The sequence below is a fragment of the Sorex fumeus genome, unplaced genomic scaffold (assembly GCF_029834395.1).
Source record: "Sorex fumeus unplaced genomic scaffold, SorFum_2.1 ptg000205l, whole genome shotgun sequence".
NCBI classification, from domain to species: Eukaryota; Metazoa; Chordata; class Mammalia; order Eulipotyphla; family Soricidae; genus Sorex; species Sorex fumeus.
The window spans coordinates 102,656-123,535 of NW_026606262.1; the positions used below are offsets into that span (position 1 = coordinate 102,656).

Consider the following 20,880-nt stretch of genomic DNA (forward strand, 5'->3'; position numbering starts at 1 on the left):
CTCATCGGGAGAGAAAACTCAGATGCAGGGGTGCATTGGAGAAAAGTTCATGCATCCCTCTGATTTAATGGTGGCTGTGATTGTCATGGGTTGGACATTTTCCTTTTGTCCTGCCACCACCTGGAGCATTGCAGATATGGGCCTGAGTAGTGAACCTGTGGTCCCTGTGCTGAGGGCGGCAGGACGGGAAGCCCTGCAGGGCGTAGCCATGGTTTCCCAGACCCTGGGACTCCTCTGCTCTTGACAGCGGTATCCGTCCTCCTCTTACTCCTTTCTGGGCCCGGAGCTCGTCAGTAAGTGTCTCTCCCAGGGAAGTGAGGGTCCTTCCACTGCCTGCTCCGCTTGCCTCAGGGGGTCTCATTTCCTGTGGTTGCTTCAACACTCACCCCTCAAGCTGCAGGTGGACAAGCTGGTCTGTCTCTGCTGGCATATTTCCTCTCCCCAAGGTGCTTCTTGCAGCTGTTGACTGACACTCAAAGCTGGGACAGGTGCTCTGTGGCTACTGCTCTGACCTTCCTCCTGGCCAGGCTGGCCCAGAGTCCGCACGCAGCTTGCTGGCCAGCCTCTTCTTAGTTTTCCTGACTGCTGGCTTGCCTTGTCCCAGCTGAGCCTTGAAGGAAATGAAGACTTCTTCCCTCTAGAGGGAGGAACAGTTGAGAGAGGAAATTTCAGGCCTTGATGCGTGTCCCCTGCCCTGTGCCCAGAGATGGTGACCTGCACGTCCTGTGTGGCTCCTGGCCCCGTCTCACAGAGTCCCTCTCTCCAGGTTGCCAGCTCTGAGTTGCACCATGGAAAACAGCCACGAGCTGGACCTCACTTACATCACTGAGCGCATCATTGCCGTGTCCTTCCCTGCGGGCTGCTCGGAGGAGTCCTACCTGCATAACCTGCAGGAGGTCACGCGCATGCTGAGGTCCAAACATGGGGACAACTACCTGGTGAGTGGGGGCCGTGGCCGAGACGGTGGTTGAGCAGGTATTAGCTGCCCTCGCCCCAGGCACCGTGTGGGGGTGACTGCAGCCCACCCACCTCTGACCTCTGAGTCCAGCAGCGTTTGCAGGGTTTTGGCGTGCACCAAGAATTGTGCAGGGACTCCTGTCCCCTTGGACGTGACAGGGAAGCGTCCCTGTTCTGCAATGTGGCTGCCCCACCATCACCATGTGGGGGACCCCCACCCTGTCTTGCTTCCCCAGCTCCAGCACACGGCCTCAGACTGTCCCCCTGGCTGGCAGGCAAAGTGCCACCTCCCTCCTGTAACTGGAGGGTCATGTGAGTGTCCCAGAACCCGGTGGCTAGTGCATGGGTCTGAGGAGCAGTGTGGAGGGCGCTGTCTCATGCCAGGATCTGCCACGTGTGCCCCGGAAGACCTGGTATCTGGTGGCGGTGGCACTGTCCTGCTCACTTTCTCGTGTGGTGATCCCTGTGGGGTGAGTCAGCCTTCGGTCCGCCCTGACCTCCCTGTGAGACGCAGCTCGTCTTCCCCCTCTGTCCACATGTTCGTCCCAGAGGACTGCATGGCCCTGTCAGACTTCTGCAGCCTCTGTTGGGCCTGAGCTGGTGACCATGGCCGGCTGGAAGAGCTGTGGCCCTGGGTTCCTCTGGGAGGAGGACGTGTGTGAAGGCCCACCCGGCCCTGTTCTGAGTCTCCACTGTCTGTTTCTTAGAACTTTGCCCCACCCCCATGCCTTCCTGGGTAGTCACCTACTCCAGTCCACAGAACTCTGATCACCCACAGTCCACAGAGACCCTGGCAGGGCCCAGGGCTGCCATGTACTGGGCTAAGGTCGGCCAAAGTTCTTTCCAGACCATTCAGGGCCTCCTTGGGGCCAGAGTGCCCTTGCACCGTCCTGTGAGGGAGAATCATGGTCTGTTTTGAAAGAAAGGCTGAAACTGGGTTGTGCATCTCCTGAGCTGCGAAGCCTGTGAGAGTGAATCCCCGTCAGACCATGGCTAAGAGGATGAGGCCCGCTCAGAAGGGAAGCTGGGGCCCTTGTTTAGTGGCGCCATGGCTGGGGCTTCTCTCCACTCTGATCAGCATCTGGCTCTGAAGTGACAGGGGCCTGGAGCGGGATTTCTATCCCCCTCATGCTCCCATGAGTTTCTCTTTAGCTCGCTCAGGATGTGCTTCGTCCGGGCTTGGCGCGTGCGCCCTGCTCGGCTGTGCGTGTTGGTGACTCAGCAGGCTGTGCTCTGTGCCCCTGCTTGTGCCGGGTTGCTCCTGGGCAAGCTAGACTTCTCTTGCCACCTGGAAATGCCTGTTCTATTTTGTGTTTATTTCACGATAATTACATTTCTATACGTTTCAATTTTTTGCAGGTATTAAACCTTTCAGAGAAGAAGTATGACCTGACAAAGCTTAACCCAAAGGTATGGACGTGGCAGTTTTGTTCTGTTTCATAAACTATCCATGGACATTGTTTCTGCTGCAAAAGCTTCAAACTTTGTGTGATGTGACTCAGTAGTAGGTTAAGGGTTGGTCCTGGTAGGGATTCTTGTTTAAATGAAATACTGCTTTTTTGGTTTGAAATAATTATAAATTCACAGGAATTTGCAAAATGAACATAGAGATTTCCCTATATTCTTGACTAGGTATCCCCATGGTCACACCTTGCATGTTCAACAGTAACATAGCAACATCTGGAGTGCCAGAGAGTTGAGCCTATGTTGTTTGCAAGCAACCTACCCATTGTACTAGTGCAAAAGCCATGAATTGCATTCAGCCATGGGAGTTTTATGGGGGTAGGGGGTTGGGAGGGAGAGAGAGAGAGAGAGAGAGAGAGAGAGAGAGAGAGAGAGAGAGAGAGAAGACCATTGGGCAAGCTATGGTATCTCTGTTTGCACACAGTTGACCCATGTACTTCAAGTGTTTGAACTGTGTAGGCCTATGTTTATGGGGATCTTATAAGCAGATATCATAAACTTAAGGTATTGATAAATAAAGGACAAAACTGCAAATGTACGTTTTTTAATGATTTCTCTCTCCCTCTTTTGGGGTTGGGGGACACACCCAGCAGTGCTCAGGGATCACTACTCCTGGCAGGCTTAGGGGACAATATGGGGTGCCAGGGATTAAACCCGGGTCATCCACATGCAAGTGCTACCTGTTGTGTTGTCACTGTGGACCCTCTTTATGATTTTCTTGATAATGCTTTCTTTTCTCTAGCTTACATTATTCCATGAGTACAATAATCTTGTATTACAATGCAAAAATACTTGTCTTTAGCTTTTAGTTGGCAAGACTTAGTTGTTCAAGATTATATTTATAGTATAGTATAATAATACTATAATAATACAATAATATAGTATAACTATATTGAAATATTTTCCAACCATTATGATAAAGCACGTAAGAAAATAGGGGCTAGAGAGAGTACAGCGGGTAGCCTTGCATGTGGTCAACTAAGGCTGGGTCTCCAGCACCTGGAATTATGGTCGCCTGACTATACCAGGAGGGACCCTGAGCACCAAGCCAGGAGAAGACTCTGGCCCCCCAAACACAGTATTCACCAAAAACAAACAAGCAGTTAGTGGCCTGTTTTAATGCTAGCTGAAAGCAGGATTTATGCTTCATGTGCTTCAACTGTGCCAAATTTTGACTTAGAAGTAGTCCAAAGGGATTCAACAATGTTAACAACTATGACCTCAAGGAAGTGCAAGGGGGTTATGAATTTTCCTGCTTTCTGGCAGTTTTCTGTGTTTTCTATGAATTTATGCTATTTCTGTTGCCTTTATGTTAAGGTTCCTCTGAACCCTTTAATTAGAGGGGACAGGAAAGGGAGTAGTGATCAAAAAGTGTCCTAGGATCTGCATGTGCAGGTCCGGATGCTTAGAACTGCTAGTCTCATGGCAGATCCACTGAACTCTTCTCACATAACTCATGTCAGACCCACTGAACTCCTCTCACACATGACTCATGTCAGATCCACTGAGCTTCTCTCATATATGACTCATGAGTTACACTGAGCTTCTCTCACACATGACTCATGTCAGTCACACTGAGCTCTTCTCACATGAGTCATGTCAGACCCACTGAACTCCTCTCACATATGACTCATGTCAGTCACACTGAGTTCCTCACATGACTTATGTCAGCCACAGTGAGCTTCTCTCACACTTGACTCATGTCAGTCACACTGAGCTCCTCTCACATGACTCATGTCAGACCCACTGAGCTCCTCTCCATTGACTCATGTCAGACACATTGAGCTTCTCTCAGACATGACTATGTCAGTCACACTGAGCTTCTCTCACATGACTCATGTCAGTCACACTGAGCTTCTCTCATGTGACTCATGTCAGTCACACTGAGCTCCTCTCACACGACTCATGTCAGACACACTGAGCTCCTCTCACATGACTCGTGTCAGTCACACTGAGCTCCTCTCACATGACTCATGTCAGACACGTTGAGCTTCTCTCAAACATGACTATGTCAGTCACACTGAGCTTCTCTCACATGGCTCATGTCAATCACACTGAGCTTCTTTCATGTGACTCATGTCAGTCACACTAAGCTTCTCTAACATGACTCATGTCAGACCCACAGAACTCCTCACATGATTCATGTCAGTCACACTGAGCTCCTCTCACACGACTCATGTCAGACACACTGAGCTCCTCTCACATGACTTATGTCAGTCACACTGAGCTTCTCTCACACGTGACTCATGTCAGACACACTGAGCTCCTCTCACACGATTCATGTCAGTCACACTGAGCTCCTCTCACACGACTCATGTCAGACACACTGAGCTCCTCTCACATGACTTGTGTCAGTCACACTGAGCTCCTCTCACATGACTCATGTCAGTCACACTGACCTCCTCTCACATGACTCATGTCAGACACATTGAGCTTCTCTCAGACATGACTATGTCAGTCACACTGAGCTCCTCTCACATGACTCATGTCAGTCACACTGAGCTCCTCTCACATGACTCATGTCAGACCCACTGAGCTCCTCTCCATTGACTCATGTCAGACACATTGAGCTTCTCTCAGACATGACTCATGTCAGTCACACTGAGCTCCTCTCACATGACTCATGTCAGTCACACTGAGCTCCTCTCACATGACTCATGTCAGTCACACTGACCTCCTCTCACATGACTCATGTCAGACACATTGAGCTTCTCTCAGACATGACTATGTCAGTCACACTGAGCTTCTCTCCCATGACTCATGTCAGTCACACTGACCTCCTCTCACGTGACTCATGTCAGACACATTGAGCTTCTCTCAGACATGACTATGTGAGTCACACTGAGCTCCTCTCACATGACTCATGTCAGTCACACTGAGCTCCTCTCACATGACTCATGTCAGTCACACTGACCTCCTCTCACATGACTCATGTCAGACACATTGAGCTTCTCTCAGACATGACTATGTCAGTCACACTGAGCTCCTCTCACATGACTTGTGTCAGTCACAGTGAGCTCCTCTCACACGACTCATGTCAGACACACTGAGCTCCTCTCACATGACTTGTGTCAGTCACACTGAGCTCCTCTCACATGACTCATGTCAGACACATTGAGCTTCTCTCAGACATGACTATGTCAGTCACACTGAGCTTCTCTCACATGACTCATGTCAGTCACACTGAGCTTCTCTAACATGACTCATGTCAGACCCACTGAACTCCTCACATGATTCATGTCAGTCACACTGAGCTCCTCTCACACGACTCATGTCAGACACACTGAGCTCCTCTCACATGACTTATGTCAGTCACACTGAGCTTCTCTCACACGTGACTCATGTCAGACACACTGAGCTCCTCTCACACGATTCATGTCAGTCACACTGAGCTCCTCTCACACGACTCATGTCAGACACACTGAGCTCCTCTCACATGACTTGTGTCAGTCACACTGAGCTCCTCTCACATGACTCATGTCAGTCACACTGACCTCCTCTCACATGACTCATGTCAGACACATTGAGCTTCTCTCAGACATGACTATGTCAGTCACACTGAGCTCCTCTCACATGACTCATGTCAGTCACACTGAGCTCCTCTCACATGACTCATGTCAGACCCACTGAGCTCCTCTCCATTGACTCATGTCAGACACATTGAGCTTCTCTCAGACATGACTCATGTCAGTCACACTGAGCTCCTCTCACATGACTCATGTCAGTCACACTGAGCTCCTCTCACATGACTCATGTCAGTCACACTGACCTCCTCTCACATGACTCATGTCAGACACATTGAGCTTCTCTCAGACATGACTATGTCAGTCACACTGAGCTTCTCTCCCATGACTCATGTCAGTCACACTGACCTCCTCTCACGTGACTCATGTCAGACACATTGAGCTTCTCTCAGACATGACTATGTGAGTCACACTGAGCTCCTCTCACATGACTCATGTCAGTCACACTGAGCTCCTCTCACATGACTCATGTCAGTCACACTGACCTCCTCTCACATGACTCATGTCAGACACATTGAGCTTCTCTCAGACATGACTATGTCAGTCACACTGAGCTCCTCTCACATGACTTGTGTCAGTCACAGTGAGCTCCTCTCACACGACTCATGTCAGACACACTGAGCTCCTCTCACATGACTTGTGTCAGTCACACTGAGCTCCTCTCACATGACTCATGTCAGACACATTGAGCTTCTCTCAGACATGACTATGTCAGTCACACTGAGCTTCTCTCACATGACTCATGTCAGTCACACTGAGCTTCTCTAACATGACTCATGTCAGACCCACTGAACTCCTCACATGATTCATGTCAGTCACACTGAGCTTCTCTCACACGTGACTTATGTCAGACCCACAGAACTCCTCACATGATTCATGTCAGTCACACTGAGCTCCTCTCACACGACTCATGTCAGACACACTGAGCTCCACTCACATGACTTATGTCAGTCACACTGAGCTTCTCTCACACATGACTCATGTCAGTCACACATGACTCATTTCAGACCCACTGAGCTCGCTCACACATGACTCATGTCAGACACACTGAATCCTCTAACATGCCTGACTCATATCTGACACAATAAGCTCCTGTCACACACACGACTCATGTCAGACCCACAGAGCTCATGTCACACCTGACTCATTTCAGAGCCATTGAGGTCTTCTCACACATGACTCATGTCAGACCCACTGAGCTCCTCTCACATGACTCATGTCAGACCCACTGAGGTCCTCTATATGGAACTCATGTCGGACTCAGTGAGCCCTCTCACACATGATTCATCAGACCCACTGAGCTCCTCACATGTGCTATGACTCATCAGACCCACTGAGCTCCTCTCCCACATGACTCATGTCAGATCTGTGAGCTCTTCAGCACAGCACAGAATTCTCTCTGTGATGTGCTGTGATCAGTGTTGAAGGTTCTCCCAGAAGATGTTTGTTCTAGACACGTGCCCTCTGGCTGCTCCCAGATGCTTCCTGGGCATGCCTTCTGCATTTCTCCAAACTGTGATTGCGTCTTTTAAGAGGAATTTGGCAGCAACTATGGCCAAGAATTTCTGTCTCATTTTGCCTGGTTTCAACATCCCCAAGTCTTTTTTCCCATTAGCAGTTTCTTGCTGCTCTTTATAGAATCCAGAATACCAGGGACAGAGTTCTCTGGGGCATTAAAATATGTCATGCTGTTCTTTCCAGTAAAGAATCCTGGGAATTTCCACTCAGGTCTAAAAGAGCAACAGAGTATAATTTTTTTTAATCATCAGCTAAAATGTATTTGTAAATTTTTTAAAAAGATCAATGTGAGTGGTCTCAGAGAAGAAAACTCAGCTGCCTCCTCTGTCTTAGCAGATTCTGGATGTGGGCTGGCCTGAGCTGCATGCACCCCCCTTGGACAAAGTGTGTAGCATCTGCAAGGCCCAGGAGTCATGGCTGAACAGTGACCCCCAGCATGTTGTGGTTATTCACTGCAGGGTAAGTGCTGCGCCTTCCCCAGTATTGGAGTCCTCAGGCACTTGTGATTGTGCCACAGGCCTTGTAGTATAGCCAGATGTTTATAGTCACCCTCAAGGAGAGAAAAGTACACCCCTCTCCCCAAACCTGCAGAACTGATCTGACTAAGGCCCATGGGTGCGTGGCTTTAGAAGCTAAGGGAGGGTACTAGGGGGAGTGAACCCTTTGGTTCATTTTTGCTTATTTTTCACAGAAATACTTTTTAAAATTGTGAGGGGTCTTTCAGAGGTCTGGAGAGGTTGCAGATCTTGGAAGTCTGGGGTACTTCTAATTATAGTTCGGCTAGCAGGTAATGGCTCAGTTTGAGTGCTCAGGGGTGCAAGGCTGGGACTCCTGAGGCATCCCAGCAGCGCTCAGGCCTTCCACAGTGACACCAGTGCTGAGGACAGAACAGGGTCGGCTTATGCAAACATTTGCCCCTATGTTACCTCCCTGTCTCCAGAAAAAATTTTTCGTCAGAAAGAGAAGAGCACTTGCTATGGAGGCAGGCATGGACCCTTCTCAGCTCTCAGTCAGGGAGGACGAAGCGGGGGCTGTTGCAGTGAACACTCGCTGCTCTCCAAGTGGGCTGGCTTGACAGGACCTGAGAGGAAACATGAGTGCCTGGAGGTCAGCATGCAGAAGAAATGCAGGCAGAGCTGCTATCAGCAGCTGTTCGACCCTGTGTGTGCCTGAGAGTCAGGGAGCTGAGAAGTGAAGTTCACGGTAGAGAAGACTCCTGGTCACGTCCACACGCTGTATGCCTGTCAGAAGTTCTGATGCTCAGGTGTCCAGTTCCGAGAGTCTACCTGGGATTCCTCTTGTTGGTACCCCTACCACCTCCAGTCACGTATTGGCTGGAATAGCGGCTCTTCACTTTCCTGAAAAGAACCACGCGGGTTAGTGGTTTGGGGGTTACACAGCACAGGGATGCCTGCTGATCACTAGGACAGCAGCATTAGGAAGCCTGATGGTCAGTTTAGGGGCCTCGTGGTCTTGTTGAAACTGATTCTACCTGATTGTAAGACTGTAGCCCATGCTACCCATAAACAAAAGCATGTGCATGTTCCAGTCGGACCTTTAGGACACTGAAACATTAGTTTTGTAATTTTCTTGTGTCACGGAATTTTATTTTTCACTTTCTCTAGTTATACTAAAGCATAAAAATCACTTTTGCGGATACAGGTGTTGAGCAAAAGTGTCTCATGGGCTGTGGTTTACTGCCTGCTATTAGGAACTGTAGCAGAATGTTCTAGACAGCACTAGTTCCTGGTCCTGGGTGGAGGCAGCCTGTGGTTTAGCTAATGCCTCCAAGCAGCTCTTTTTTGCTGAAGGTGTTTGCCTGCGATCCCAGTGGGGCTGCTCTGTCTGGGCTGTGTGTTTGACACCTTGATCAATGGGCCGCACTGCTCTCAGCCTTCTGGATGCGGTTTCCTTGTATTCGGCCTTTCTCTGCTCTGGGCAAACTCCCCGAGCCATTAACCCTCTAAGGGTCATGCAAGTCTCATCTAGGTTACTAGGCCAATTACGTTAATTTCTGGCCTCACTGGTGAACTGTGAGTTGAACCATCCTCATCTCTGCGCAGACCTTTCCTGGGGGCATCGGCAGTCTCCCTGGGTCGCTCTGCTCCTGCTGTGGGCATTTGCTCTGGCACGGTAGTGCTGGTTTTCCTCTAGAGCAGATTCTGTGTTACACCCCCAGTAACTGAGCACTTCCTGTTCTGATTGCATCTCTGTTGGAACATTCCTGAGAAATTGCTTCCTCTTTTGTCTCCTGCAGGGTGGAAAGGGACGCATTGGAGTGGTCATATCGTCCTATATGCACTTCACCAACGTCTCGGCCAGGTAGGACAGAGGCACTGCCTGCACTGGGCCCTGGGAAGCTCTAGGCCTGGTGGAACTCCTGGAGGTGGGACTCGGCAGCCCCATGTCCTCAGTGCCTGGATCCCATTTTCAACCAAGGCTTCATCCTATTGAGAAAGACATTTTCCTGGTTGTGCCAATATATTTGATTTATGCTAAAGACTCCTAGGGAGGCATGCAAACAGTGAGTGTTGATACCAACAAAAACAATAGGGATGAATGGCACCTTTCTTAAAGGCAGGAACTACACTGCATCCCTCATCAGGTCACACCCTGTGAACAGGAATGGCTGCAGACTCTGCCCGCTTCGGGCCTTCGAGAAGACCATGCTTCCGTTCATTTCTTCCCGCAGTCCTACCACATAACCTGGGTCTGGTGTCCTGGCTCTCACTTTACAGATGAGGAAACCAAAATGCCCAGAAGTCAGGCCACTCTCTGTTGAGCTGGAAGTAAGGTCTGGCCTGGTTCTCAGGAGGTGGAAGAGGAGGCACGGGTTGTAAGGTACCACCATGGGGGTGTTGGACCCCCAGCCGGCAGCGTGCCTATGGGCCTGCAAGGGCAGGTGCCAGGAGACCATCAAGAAACGCAGCCGCAAGCCAGCCCCCCGGCAAAGCAGGCAATAAAGGCTGTGCCTCCTTAGACTTCGCAGCACATACCTCCACTCATGCCGAATCCTCTTAAAAATATCATTCTTTATGTGCCTTAATTTGCATGAGCCCTCTCGTTTCAATGGCCACTTTGTGAAGCATGAAACGCTCCATTCTGAGGAAATACAAGCGTATTCATATTAGCTGACAAATCCTCTCCTTTCTACCATTAAGGAGTGAAATCTGACTTTTCCAATGTTTTCTCTGGAAACAAATTGGGGTTCTTTTGCATGCCAGGGAGGAAACTGAACCCCCAGTAAAAATCAGATCCCTGCTTAGTGATAATAAGCATCTGTGTATGTGCCAGACAGATCATACTCCTGGTCACATCAGGCTCCTCAGTTGAGTGAAAGACGTTTGTTGAGGCAGCGTGTTTGCCTGGGGAGTCTGAGGGGAGAGTGGTTTCCATTCTGCAGGTGACAGTGTAGCTTTGTTCTGCATGGTCTGGAAGGCCCTGGCATTGGGTGGGGTGGAGGGTGAGGGCCTTGTTCATTTGGGCACTTCTCCAGGCCTCTCATTGGCTGAATGATCAGTACAGGTCTCAGTTGCTCTTATCTGGCAGTTCTGTGCCCCCTTCTCAGTCTTGGGGTCCCCATGTGGGATGGGGAATGACAGACTCCCTCTGGGGGATCTGTGTGATTCAGGGTAGCAGTGTAGGGCAGTCCCTTAGAGCAGTGCTGCCAGTTCTGAAGAGTAAGAAGTACTTTCCATAAAGTGGGTCCTTGGCAGTTCGACTCTCAGAATCACATGCTTTTCAGATATTTCTCCACCATGGTTACTGTGGCTGCAAGAAAGAGTGAGTTCTGTGCAATGTTTTTAGTTACGAACGTGAATATTATGATTTCAGTGTCTGTTGTGTTCCGTATCTTGGCTTCCAGCATTGATTAAGAAGTTTGGTTGCTCCTTTCGATTCTCTTCTCTCAAGCCAAGTGGTGACGCTCTCAGGCTTTTTGAGTCATTTCCTCCCCATCTCCTTCAGTGCTACCCCAGGAAGCAACGTACTGGCCTAGTTCTCAGCACGGAATCATACAACTTAGCTTGCTGCCTGTTGAGTGATGCTCCAGCTCTCTCTTTGCCACCATGCCCCTTGTTTAGACAGATACGAGTGGCAAATTATCCCTCTGAAAGGGTGTAGACTGGTGCTGAGAAATAGATACTGGTGGAGGGATGGGTGTTGAAATACTGTATGACTGAAACCCAATCATGAACAACTTTGTAAAAAAAAATAATAAAAGGTGTAGAGTGGCACTTTTCCTTTTCTGGAGGGGTCCATCCCCATTCCTAATTTTAGGGGAATCTGGGGCTTAGGTAAGTCTTGCCAACCCCTAGACTTTTGGCCAAGAGCCCGGTCAGAAAAATCTGGTGTGGGCATTCTGAAGATTCTTTTGAGAACACTGGAGGGCAGTGCAGAGCTGATTAGTGTCCCATGGACTCTGGGAAAGCAGGGCTGCTTGTGGTGGTCACTTAGAGACAAAGCAGCCAGCTCTCTGGCCTGTGTCTGCTTCTCTATGGGTGGTCATGTTCTCTGCTGAGCTTCCAGACTTGCCTTGTGGACTGTCCGTGATGACATTGCTCATATACTCGGGGCCTGGTGCTTGGGTTCCCATATGTCACCATGCGCCACCACCTGAGTCCACCTTTGGGAAGACACAAGTGGCCAGTTCTCTTAGGTGTTTGAGGGGTATTCCTGAGTGCCATGCCTGAGATGAACTCCTGGGGGTGCTTGACCTGGCATATGATGCTTGCACAGTGGATTGAACTTATTCCTGAGTGGGTCAGTGAGGCCCAGGGGCTGAAGTCTGTGTCACAACATGTGGGCAGAGTCAAGCTCATGGGCGCTGCTCACTCAGAACTGGCACAGGACTGGAGGCATTCTGCAGAACTAACATTCTCTCTCTCTTTCTCTCTCTTCCCCCCATTTCCCATCTCCCCAGTGCTGACCAGGCTCTGGACAGATTTGCAATGAAGAAGTTCTATGATGATAAAGTTTCAATGCTGATGCAGCCTTCCCAGAAACGGTATGTGTCTGTCTGAGCCAGTGTGAATAGAGTCTGAGGCGATTTCAAACACAGGGACAAGGAAGATGGGAGTGGGGAGGGGAAGGACTGAAGGGGGGTCGGGAATCCTGGTGTATCTGAAGGGGAGTCAGCCTGTGCCTGTCAGGCATAGTTCTTTAAGCCAGTATTACCTCAATAACAGTATAATAAATGAAAATGTAGGCAAAGGAGAGTTCTCTCTGCTGGGCAGTGGAAAACAGGGTATGCGACTTGTTGGTGTGCAAAGATATCTCCTTTGAGTGCTGAAAGCTTCACCCTGTGTGATCTAAATGGGGGACCCAGAACTCCCTCCTGGGCTGAGCTGTTGGGCTTCTGTCGTTTTCCTGACTTATCAAGCTGGTTTCTGCTTGATAGGGTCAGTGAGCTGGGCCTGACTGGACTGGTGACGGGAGACATGGTCAGTGCACTGGGCCTGGCTGAACTGCAGGCTAACAGTTCAGTGGGCAAGGTGGTCTCTGCCATAGACCACTGGCAACAGGAAATTCAAACATGGTCCTTTTCCTGTAAAGTGTGTGTGTGTGTGTGTGTGTGTGTGTATTAGGGGGTGGGCATACCCAGTGATACTTAGGGGTTATTCCTATTTTAGTGTTTGGGGAGCCATTTGGTGGCAGGAATGAAACCCAAGGCCTCCTGCATGTCACCCATGCTCCTCGGACTTTTGAACTGTCTCTCCATCCCTCTGAAATGCTTGTTAGACACACAGGTTCCTGGGGGACCATCTGCTGCACACCACCTTGCAGCACTTGGACCTGGAAGTCTTGCATTCACTCTAACTTCCATCCCTTCCACACCCCTTTCCCTTCTGCATGCAATAGCCCATGAAGATACTGTGAAAGGATGTGGGGGCACAGATCTCCTCCTCTAGCTTTCTCTACACCCACTATGTGGGGAAGAGTTTGTGAAAAGTTCAGGGAATGGCAGTGAGAATGTCCCTAGCATCCTCCTTCCCTGTAGTTGGTGACCTATGTACCCATGCGCACCACTTATTGTGCTTACTCTAAACAAGCAGCAGGAATTTGCACAAGATGAGCCAAGGCAATTCCCAAGGTAGTTTTCCATTGTGGAGACCAGTAGCTCTGCCTGGATCTAGCAGTTTCTCCAGTGCCAGGGGGTTTTGACCAGCAGATTCCTGCTTTTGAATCTAGAAGGTGGGTTAAGGGTGTGTTTAGTTGGGAACCGGGTCTCCTGACTAAGAGATTTCAAGAACCAGCCATGTTTCTTCCTTCTGTCCAGGGTGTTTCCAGTGTTCAGGTTTGTTTGCCTTGAGATGGAATGTGTTGATGTAGGACTGTGTATCTGAGCCTGGCCATGCCCCTCTGGGAGCAGCAGACCTCATCGGCATGGGAGTCATGTGGAAAAAACCCAGCATTTTATTTGTATTACAGTTGAACAGCCTCTTGTTCTGTTATGAATTATTGTCATTTCTCTGAACAGTTTCCAGAGTGTGACATTCTGACAAGTCCCTGCAGAAGATGAACATAAACTAGGATGTTTACATTTAAATTGCTCAGCACATAATATGAAAATACCTATATTGCTTTTTTGTTTGAATTTAATTTAATTTTTAGAAATTTATTTATTTGGGATCCACACTTGACTTTGGTCTGGGGCTACTCCTGGCTCTTCAGTCAGGGATCACTCCTGGTGGTGCTCAGGGGCCCATATGGGATGCTGGGGATTGAACCCAGGGTGGCTGTGTGCAAGGCCAGTGCCCTCCATGCTGTACAACTTTGTTGTTATGCCTGGCAAGCTCCCCGTGACGTATTTGATATGCTAAACACAGTAACAATTGTCACAATGGAGATGTTACTGGACCCTCTCGAGCAAATCGATGAATAACAGGAGGACAGTGACAGTGATTATTATTAATTGCTACAGATTCTTAGTAGAATCTAAAAATTGAAAAAGAGAACTGAAGTCCTCTCTGTAACCTTTCATGATCCACAGTTCTCACATCTTAACCAACCTTGGACTGAAGGACTCTGCGTGAGCTCGTATTTGGGGCCACACACAGTGCTGTGACAGTCTGTGTCCAAAATGCCCCAGGATCCCTGGGGACTGATTTAGAGCTAAGATTCAGAAGTTATTCAGACTCTACCTCACAGTAAGAGGGACTTCATTAGCTTGGTGCCCATAGTCCCTGAGATCAGAGCTGAGCAATGACCCTCCCTCTGTTCCTGCACAGAGTCAGTTCTGGATTTACCAGGAGGAGGCAGAGCAGGAAGGAGGGTTCTCATGCACTTCTTTTTTGTTTGTTTTTGGGCTACACTCAGCAGTGCTCAGGGCTTACTCCTGGCTCTGTGTTCAGGGAATGAACCCGGGTCGGCCGTGGGCAAGGCAAAGGCCCTATCCACTATGCTATCTCTGTGGCTCCACTATGTCTCACTCTTAAAGCCACAGCACAGTTGATCTATGGTCGCACCTTCAACAATGGCTTCTTTCTAGCAGATGGAACTGTGGCAGGGGACAGACACGAGTTCTTTGCCCCAAACAAGCCCTGGATTATAACTCATGACAGTGTTGTAGAGGTTCCGTGACTTTAACTTTGATAAGCAATGAGAAAAAAAAATATTTTTGTAGCCATAGTTTGTCATCAGCATTATAGAAGTTATGAATAACACTATCTTATGATAGACCTCCTTTGCTCTGCTACTTTTTCTCCATGCCCCAAGCATTGAGACAACAGCACAGATTGTGGGTCTCATCACTGAGGTTAGTGTGGGAAAGGTACTGGCTTTCTCTGGTACTGCCAGGAGCTCAGAGAGCCAGGTGGGAGCTCTCCCAGTGCTCATGGGGCTGAGAGAGACCATCTGGACATGCCGCTTCAGTTAATTTCATGAAGGTCAGGGTGTTTCTCAGATCTAAACATCTCAAAATCCCCCCCAACGTTATACATTCTTTGCTTTTTGATATTTCTGTAAGTTTTGACACGATATTTAATTGGGATCCGAGTTTGTGATGAACCCCTTGAACGTGGGGCCACGAGGCAGCCTTGGGAGCTGTCCAGATTCTCTTCTGGTGCCTGGGCTGTTTCAGGAGTATAAACAGGTTTCCTGTGCCCTGCTGGGGTGCTCCATCCTGAATGTCCTTTTGCCCAGGCCTGCCTAGTAGACATGAGGATCAGGACTTTTTTCTCACTCAGGGAGCCTTCCAGCCATGACCAGTGATGTTGCTCTGGCGTAGCCTTTGATGGCGTCCATAGGCGTTTTCCACAGAGAGCTCCTTACTGTCCCTCACATCCCTCCAGCAGTGCGCCACTGCTGTGGTCTGTCATCGTGCTGTCCAGGCCAGGGCAGGGAGCACAGAAGGCTCTTTGGCAAGCCTTGTCTTTCCAGTAGGGGCCCCTGCTGCGGGACAGGGCAGCACCTGATTCCATATGTATCTTGGAGGGGAAACTTAAGAGTTATAGGGCGAGATGTGCCTTTAGGATAGTCCTTTGACTTACCAAAGTCACGTTTTCACATGGAACTTTGAATATTAAGGGTTTGGGGGAGATTTAAGCTTATGCCAAGTAAAAAATTTTTATGAACAGGGAGTTTTAGAGAAACTACGGATGTAAAAATTCTGCCTTGGTGAATGGCTGCATCCTGTGGATTAGGTACAGAAATGGCATCTGGTTTTGTGTTAGTTCCCTGACATTCGAAAGCTTGATATTTAAAATTTATTTGCTAGTTGCGATGGAGCATGGAAAACATCATCCCCAGGGAGAGTGTTTCCTGCAAAGAAAGAAAAGATATCTGTGGGAAAAATCGTGATGCTGTTGGAAAAACTGCTTTTAATCCGCAGCTTTGTTGAGTCAGCTCTTCTTTGACAGACTATTGGGATGGTCTTAGGGGTGTCTTGATATTCATTCATTCATTCACTCATTGGTTCATTTATTCATTCCTGTACACATGGGTTGGGGTGTGAAGTGCAGATCTGCTGGGGGTCTTGCGTGCCTCTGGGAGTCACGGGTGCCAAGACGCATGTCCTCAGCCTCGCGGCAGAGAGCCCCATGGAGCTCTGAGTGGGTTGTCTCTTGCAGATACGTTCAGTTTCTCAGCGGGCTCCTGTCAGGAGTGGTGAAAATGAACGCCTCACCCCTGTTCCTGCACTTCGCCGTCCTCCACGGCACCCCCAACTTTGACACGGGTGGAGGTGAGTCTTCCACAGGGCGTGGCTTGTGGCCTCCCTTCCTCCCCAGCCTGGCCACTGGACAGAGCCGTTGTAGGTGGTGGGTCTGCCTGCGCAGTGAGGGGTCAGCGAGGAGTTACACAGCCCTCCCCAGGAGCCTGCCTCCACCCCCTCAAGGCTGCCGCAGGCATCTGTCTTGAGGCCCTTTCCTCTCTGCATGTCACATCTTCATGCTCTGCTGTCTTGCAGTGTGCCGGCCCTTCCTGAAGCTCTACCAAGCCATGCGTCCTGTGTACACGTCGGGCATCTAGTAAGTCTGCTTTCCTGGGGCTTGGTGGGGCGGGGGGTTGGGAATGGGAAGCAGGGCTGAGGCAGGTTCTGTCAGGCATGAGTGCTGGCCCCTGGAGGGGACAGGGGCTGTGTCAGATTTGGGCAAAGTATGATGACAGGTTTTTTTGTTTCGGTTCAGTTTTGGTGCCATACCCAGTCGTACTTGGCTGACTCCTGCTCTTGTGCTCAGGAATCACTGCTGGTGATGGATCTGTGGTGGATCAAACTCAGATCGTCACCTGCTCCACTGTCTCTCCAGCTCTGTGATGAGATTGTTTTAGTTTTCTTTTCTCTCTACTTTATTTTATGTATTTAGTTTTCTTGGGCCACATCTTGCTGTGCTCAGGGCTTATTCCTGGCTCTGCACCCAGGGATCATCCTGGCAGTCTCAGGAGAACATACGGGGTGCTGGGGATCAAACTGAGGTCAGTCCTGTACAAGGCGAGCACCTCTCCACTGGACCGTTGCTGCAGACTCAGGTTCTCCTGAGTTTTGCATTGCAGGCACACAACTTCAGGATTTGTATTAATTTCTGGCCTTTGGGGTTTAGGTAGAGTTTTATGACATCATTCAAAATAGGTACAGGTTTTTAAAAAGGTTTGCGTCCAGCCCAGATGAGCCAACGTCGTGTTCTGGACTTTGCGGTGGCCCAGCACCCCTGGACCGTGGCATGCATGCTGTGCTTTATTGGCTGCTGGCGTCCGGTGCCACAGCCTGCCTCTGTGCTGCCCAAGCCGCTCTCTCATCCGATGTGGCTCCAGGACCTGGCCTGACCCGCTGACCTTTTTGTACCGTTTTGCCTCATTTCTATACTTTCCACCTTAGCCGCTGGTTCATGAGCCTGTGGGATAGTTTGTGGGATTTCTGAGTTTTCGGTGTCAGATTATTTTTCTGAATCTGTTTTTTCTGAATGTAAGGTGAAATTGTATAATGATGTCCCTTCTTGTTTATCCGAAAGCACTATTGGCCCAGAACACCAAAACAGGATCTTCATCGCCATAGAACCGGCCCAGCTCCTGAAAGGAGACATCATGGTGAGTGTTTGTCTCTGTGCCCCAGAAATGCCAGGTCACAAAAGGAAAATGCAGTGTCCTCTTAAAATAATATTGCACTCCAAGAGACAAAGCCAGAGGGAAGAATACAAAAGCAGCTTTTGCCTTCACGTGATTGGTGATTTCCTGAGCAAAGTTATTTTAGTAAAAGGGATAGAACAAAGAACAAATTGTCATAGCCACTTACTTTCCATACCCTCAAAATTGTCCCAGCTCAGCCTCTGTGCCTCTGAGGCTTCTCTTCTCTGACCGTGGTGTAAATCTTCACAGTAGCACAGGCTTCCAGGATGTAGTTCTAGCTGTAAACACCTGCTTATCATTAGGCACTAAAGTGTGAAGCGCGGATGGTCTCTTGCAGCTTGGTTAGTGCCCCAAACAGTAATTTCTGCAGGTGATTCCGGTTCTTGGGTGTATTGGTTCTTCACTGTTACATTTTTCACCTCTTACCTACCTTCAAGTCAGGTAAACGCTAAAATAACACCTGGATGAATATCCAAATTGCACCTGCGGCAAAACCTAAAATAATTTTAGAAAGACCGGTCTCAAATAAGCAACACCTCGAAGCGTTGCTGTGGTTTCTGTGTGCTTCTGAGAGCCTCGGCCTCAGTGGCACCCTGCGTGTAACAAGAAGGGACAATGTTTTGAAACCTGGCTCAGTGTTATGGATGGTTCTTCCAGCAGTTTTGAGGATTTACATTTATTTCTCCTGAGTTTAGGGTTTTCACCATCTTTCTTAGTTGCTAGTGAACCTGCCACATCCTGAACCCACACAGAACCTGGGAGTTTCCTGGAGCATGGAGATTGCGGCTCTGACACCTAGCCTTCCAGGGACACTTTTACCTGCAGGGGTCTGTGCCCCTGTGCACTCTGGGGGCAGGGAGCAGAGTCTGCACGTCTCCACAATGGGCACAGAGGAGACAGCAGTATGACCAGCACTGAAACTGCCTGGACCTTGCCGTGTTAGGGTCTGCCAAGCACAGAGGGAAGAATACAAAAGTAGCCCTTGGCAGACATCAGCCTCTTCCACATTTGCAGCAAGTTCTCAGTGGGAAGGTTGTTTTCATCCCCTGTAGGTAGCTGAGGTGTAGGTGGCTAACACGTTTCCCAGGCCCTTGGAATGTGCTGCCTCCCAGGAAGAAGGGCCTGGAGGCTTCCGTGTTTTCCTTCTTGACTCTCTGCTGAGTCACTTGTGAACTAGTCTCCCCAGGAGCTCCTGAGTGAGGCCCTGGCTGTGCTCTTGGTGAGCACTGTGGGCTGACAGCAGCCCGGCTTAGAGGGCTTGATCCTGCACACCAACCTCACGCGCTGGCACTGGGATCCACTTCCCGAGTGGAGAACAGGAAAGCAGGGCTCAAAGGCCCTAGACTGGTGGGAAGGCACTGGACCCTCTGCTTCCCATGGCGTTGTCTCGGATGTGGGAGACAGGGAGGGTTCAGCATCTCCGGCATGGGTTCCCCACTCGCAGACGGAGGTGAGTAGTTATGGCTAGTCCTTTGCGATGACCCTTGGGGAGGGATTGAAAAACTAATGAGGATGGATTGAAAAACCCATGCTGGCTGTGGCTCCTCACCTGTCTGCCCTTCTGGTAGTGACCACAGGGCCTTTCCTGAGTGAGGTGGCTGGCCAGAGCCCCAGTGGCTTCTCTTTTTCCGTTTTTCACTCTCCTCCCTCCCTCACCCGTCTTCACCCTATCGGTGTAGATATCTTTCAGCCCTGTTCATGTTTGCAGCTTTCTGAATGTCTGTGCTGGGTCCTAGATGAGGAAGGAAGGGAGGAAGGAGTAAAACTTCCATTTTGGCAGAATCTCTGGTTTCTCCCATACCCGCACTGCCGGGATGTCAGATGCACTCAGCAGCCCATGGCTGGACTCCAGCTCTGAACAGATGCTCTGGCGGCTGAGCCCTGGGTTGGGGTCCCCGCACTAAAGCACCCACGGAGCTTGGAGTTCATTGGGTTGAACAGACTGGCAGTGGTGGAAGCCACAGCTGTGATGGGCCTACACTAGCTTGACCTGGGACAGGCCCCTCCTCTGGAACCCCTGCCCCCTTCCCGTGGGCCCCAGCTCCAGCACAGCCTCCCCCTGTGGCGGTTGAGGGCTGAGTGTGGGTCAGAGGAGGAGGCCTGAGTGTCAGTCAGCTGGAATGCTTTTCTTTTTTTTTTCTTCTCTCTCTCTCTCTTTTTCTTTTTGGGTCACACCCAGCAATGCACAGGGGTTACTCCTGGCTCTGCACTCAGAAAGTACTCCTGGCGATGCTCGGGGGATCATATGGGATGCTGGGAATTGAACCTGGGTCTGCCGCATGCGAGGCAAACAGCCTACCTGCTGTGCTATTGCTCCAGCCCCGGACAGCTGGAATGTTTTTAACTAGGTGTGCAGGTAGGGGCAGCTGGAGAGGCCATGGGGGAAGGTGGTGGTTTGACCCTGGTTGAACAGGAGATGGTCAGGAATGGGGCGGGGCAGCTGAGAGAAGCTTGAGTGGGTGGAAGTGGTGTTCAGGCGAGCTTGAACTTGGCCTCTCTGCGTGCTGGGGCTGGAGCAGCCTGTTGGCAGGTGGCATGCTTGCTGGAGCCACATCCCTCTGGGTTGGGAAGGCACAAGCTCCTGTGTTTGTCTCTCTGGATGAAAGCATCTTCCCCCAGGGCACTCTTGGCTACATGAAATATGCCTGTCACCATGTGTTGGTGGCTCATGGTTGTCTTTGGCTCCTATGTAGACCCTCTCTGTGACCTTTCATTGGGTTGGCTGGGCTTCTCTGTGCAGGAGGCCTGAAGGGCAGTGATTGGTCCAGTCTTAGTAAACGTCCCCATGTCCAGCATTCTGAGGCACTGTGTGCCAAATATTTGGGGCAGACTTCCAGGGGGTGCATGTGATCAGATA

At 50.0% G+C, this 20,880-nt stretch overlaps 1 protein-coding gene across 1 annotated transcript in view; it reads left to right on the top strand.

Annotated features, from left to right (window-relative positions):
* Window positions 1-20,880, top strand: part of TNS3 (tensin 3) — a 217,173-nt gene that overhangs the window by 77,017 nt on the left and 119,276 nt on the right. The window contains exons 4-11 of the mRNA XM_056108286.1: window positions 767-938; window positions 2,317-2,367; window positions 7,800-7,922; window positions 9,721-9,785; window positions 12,385-12,468; window positions 16,532-16,644; window positions 16,870-16,930; window positions 17,909-17,984. Of these exons, the coding sequence (XP_055964261.1) occupies window positions 789-938; window positions 2,317-2,367; window positions 7,800-7,922; window positions 9,721-9,785; window positions 12,385-12,468; window positions 16,532-16,644; window positions 16,870-16,930; window positions 17,909-17,984 (723 nt within the window). The 5' untranslated portion in view covers window positions 767-788. The remainder of the gene's footprint in view (window positions 1-766; window positions 939-2,316; window positions 2,368-7,799; window positions 7,923-9,720; window positions 9,786-12,384; window positions 12,469-16,531; window positions 16,645-16,869; window positions 16,931-17,908; window positions 17,985-20,880) is intronic.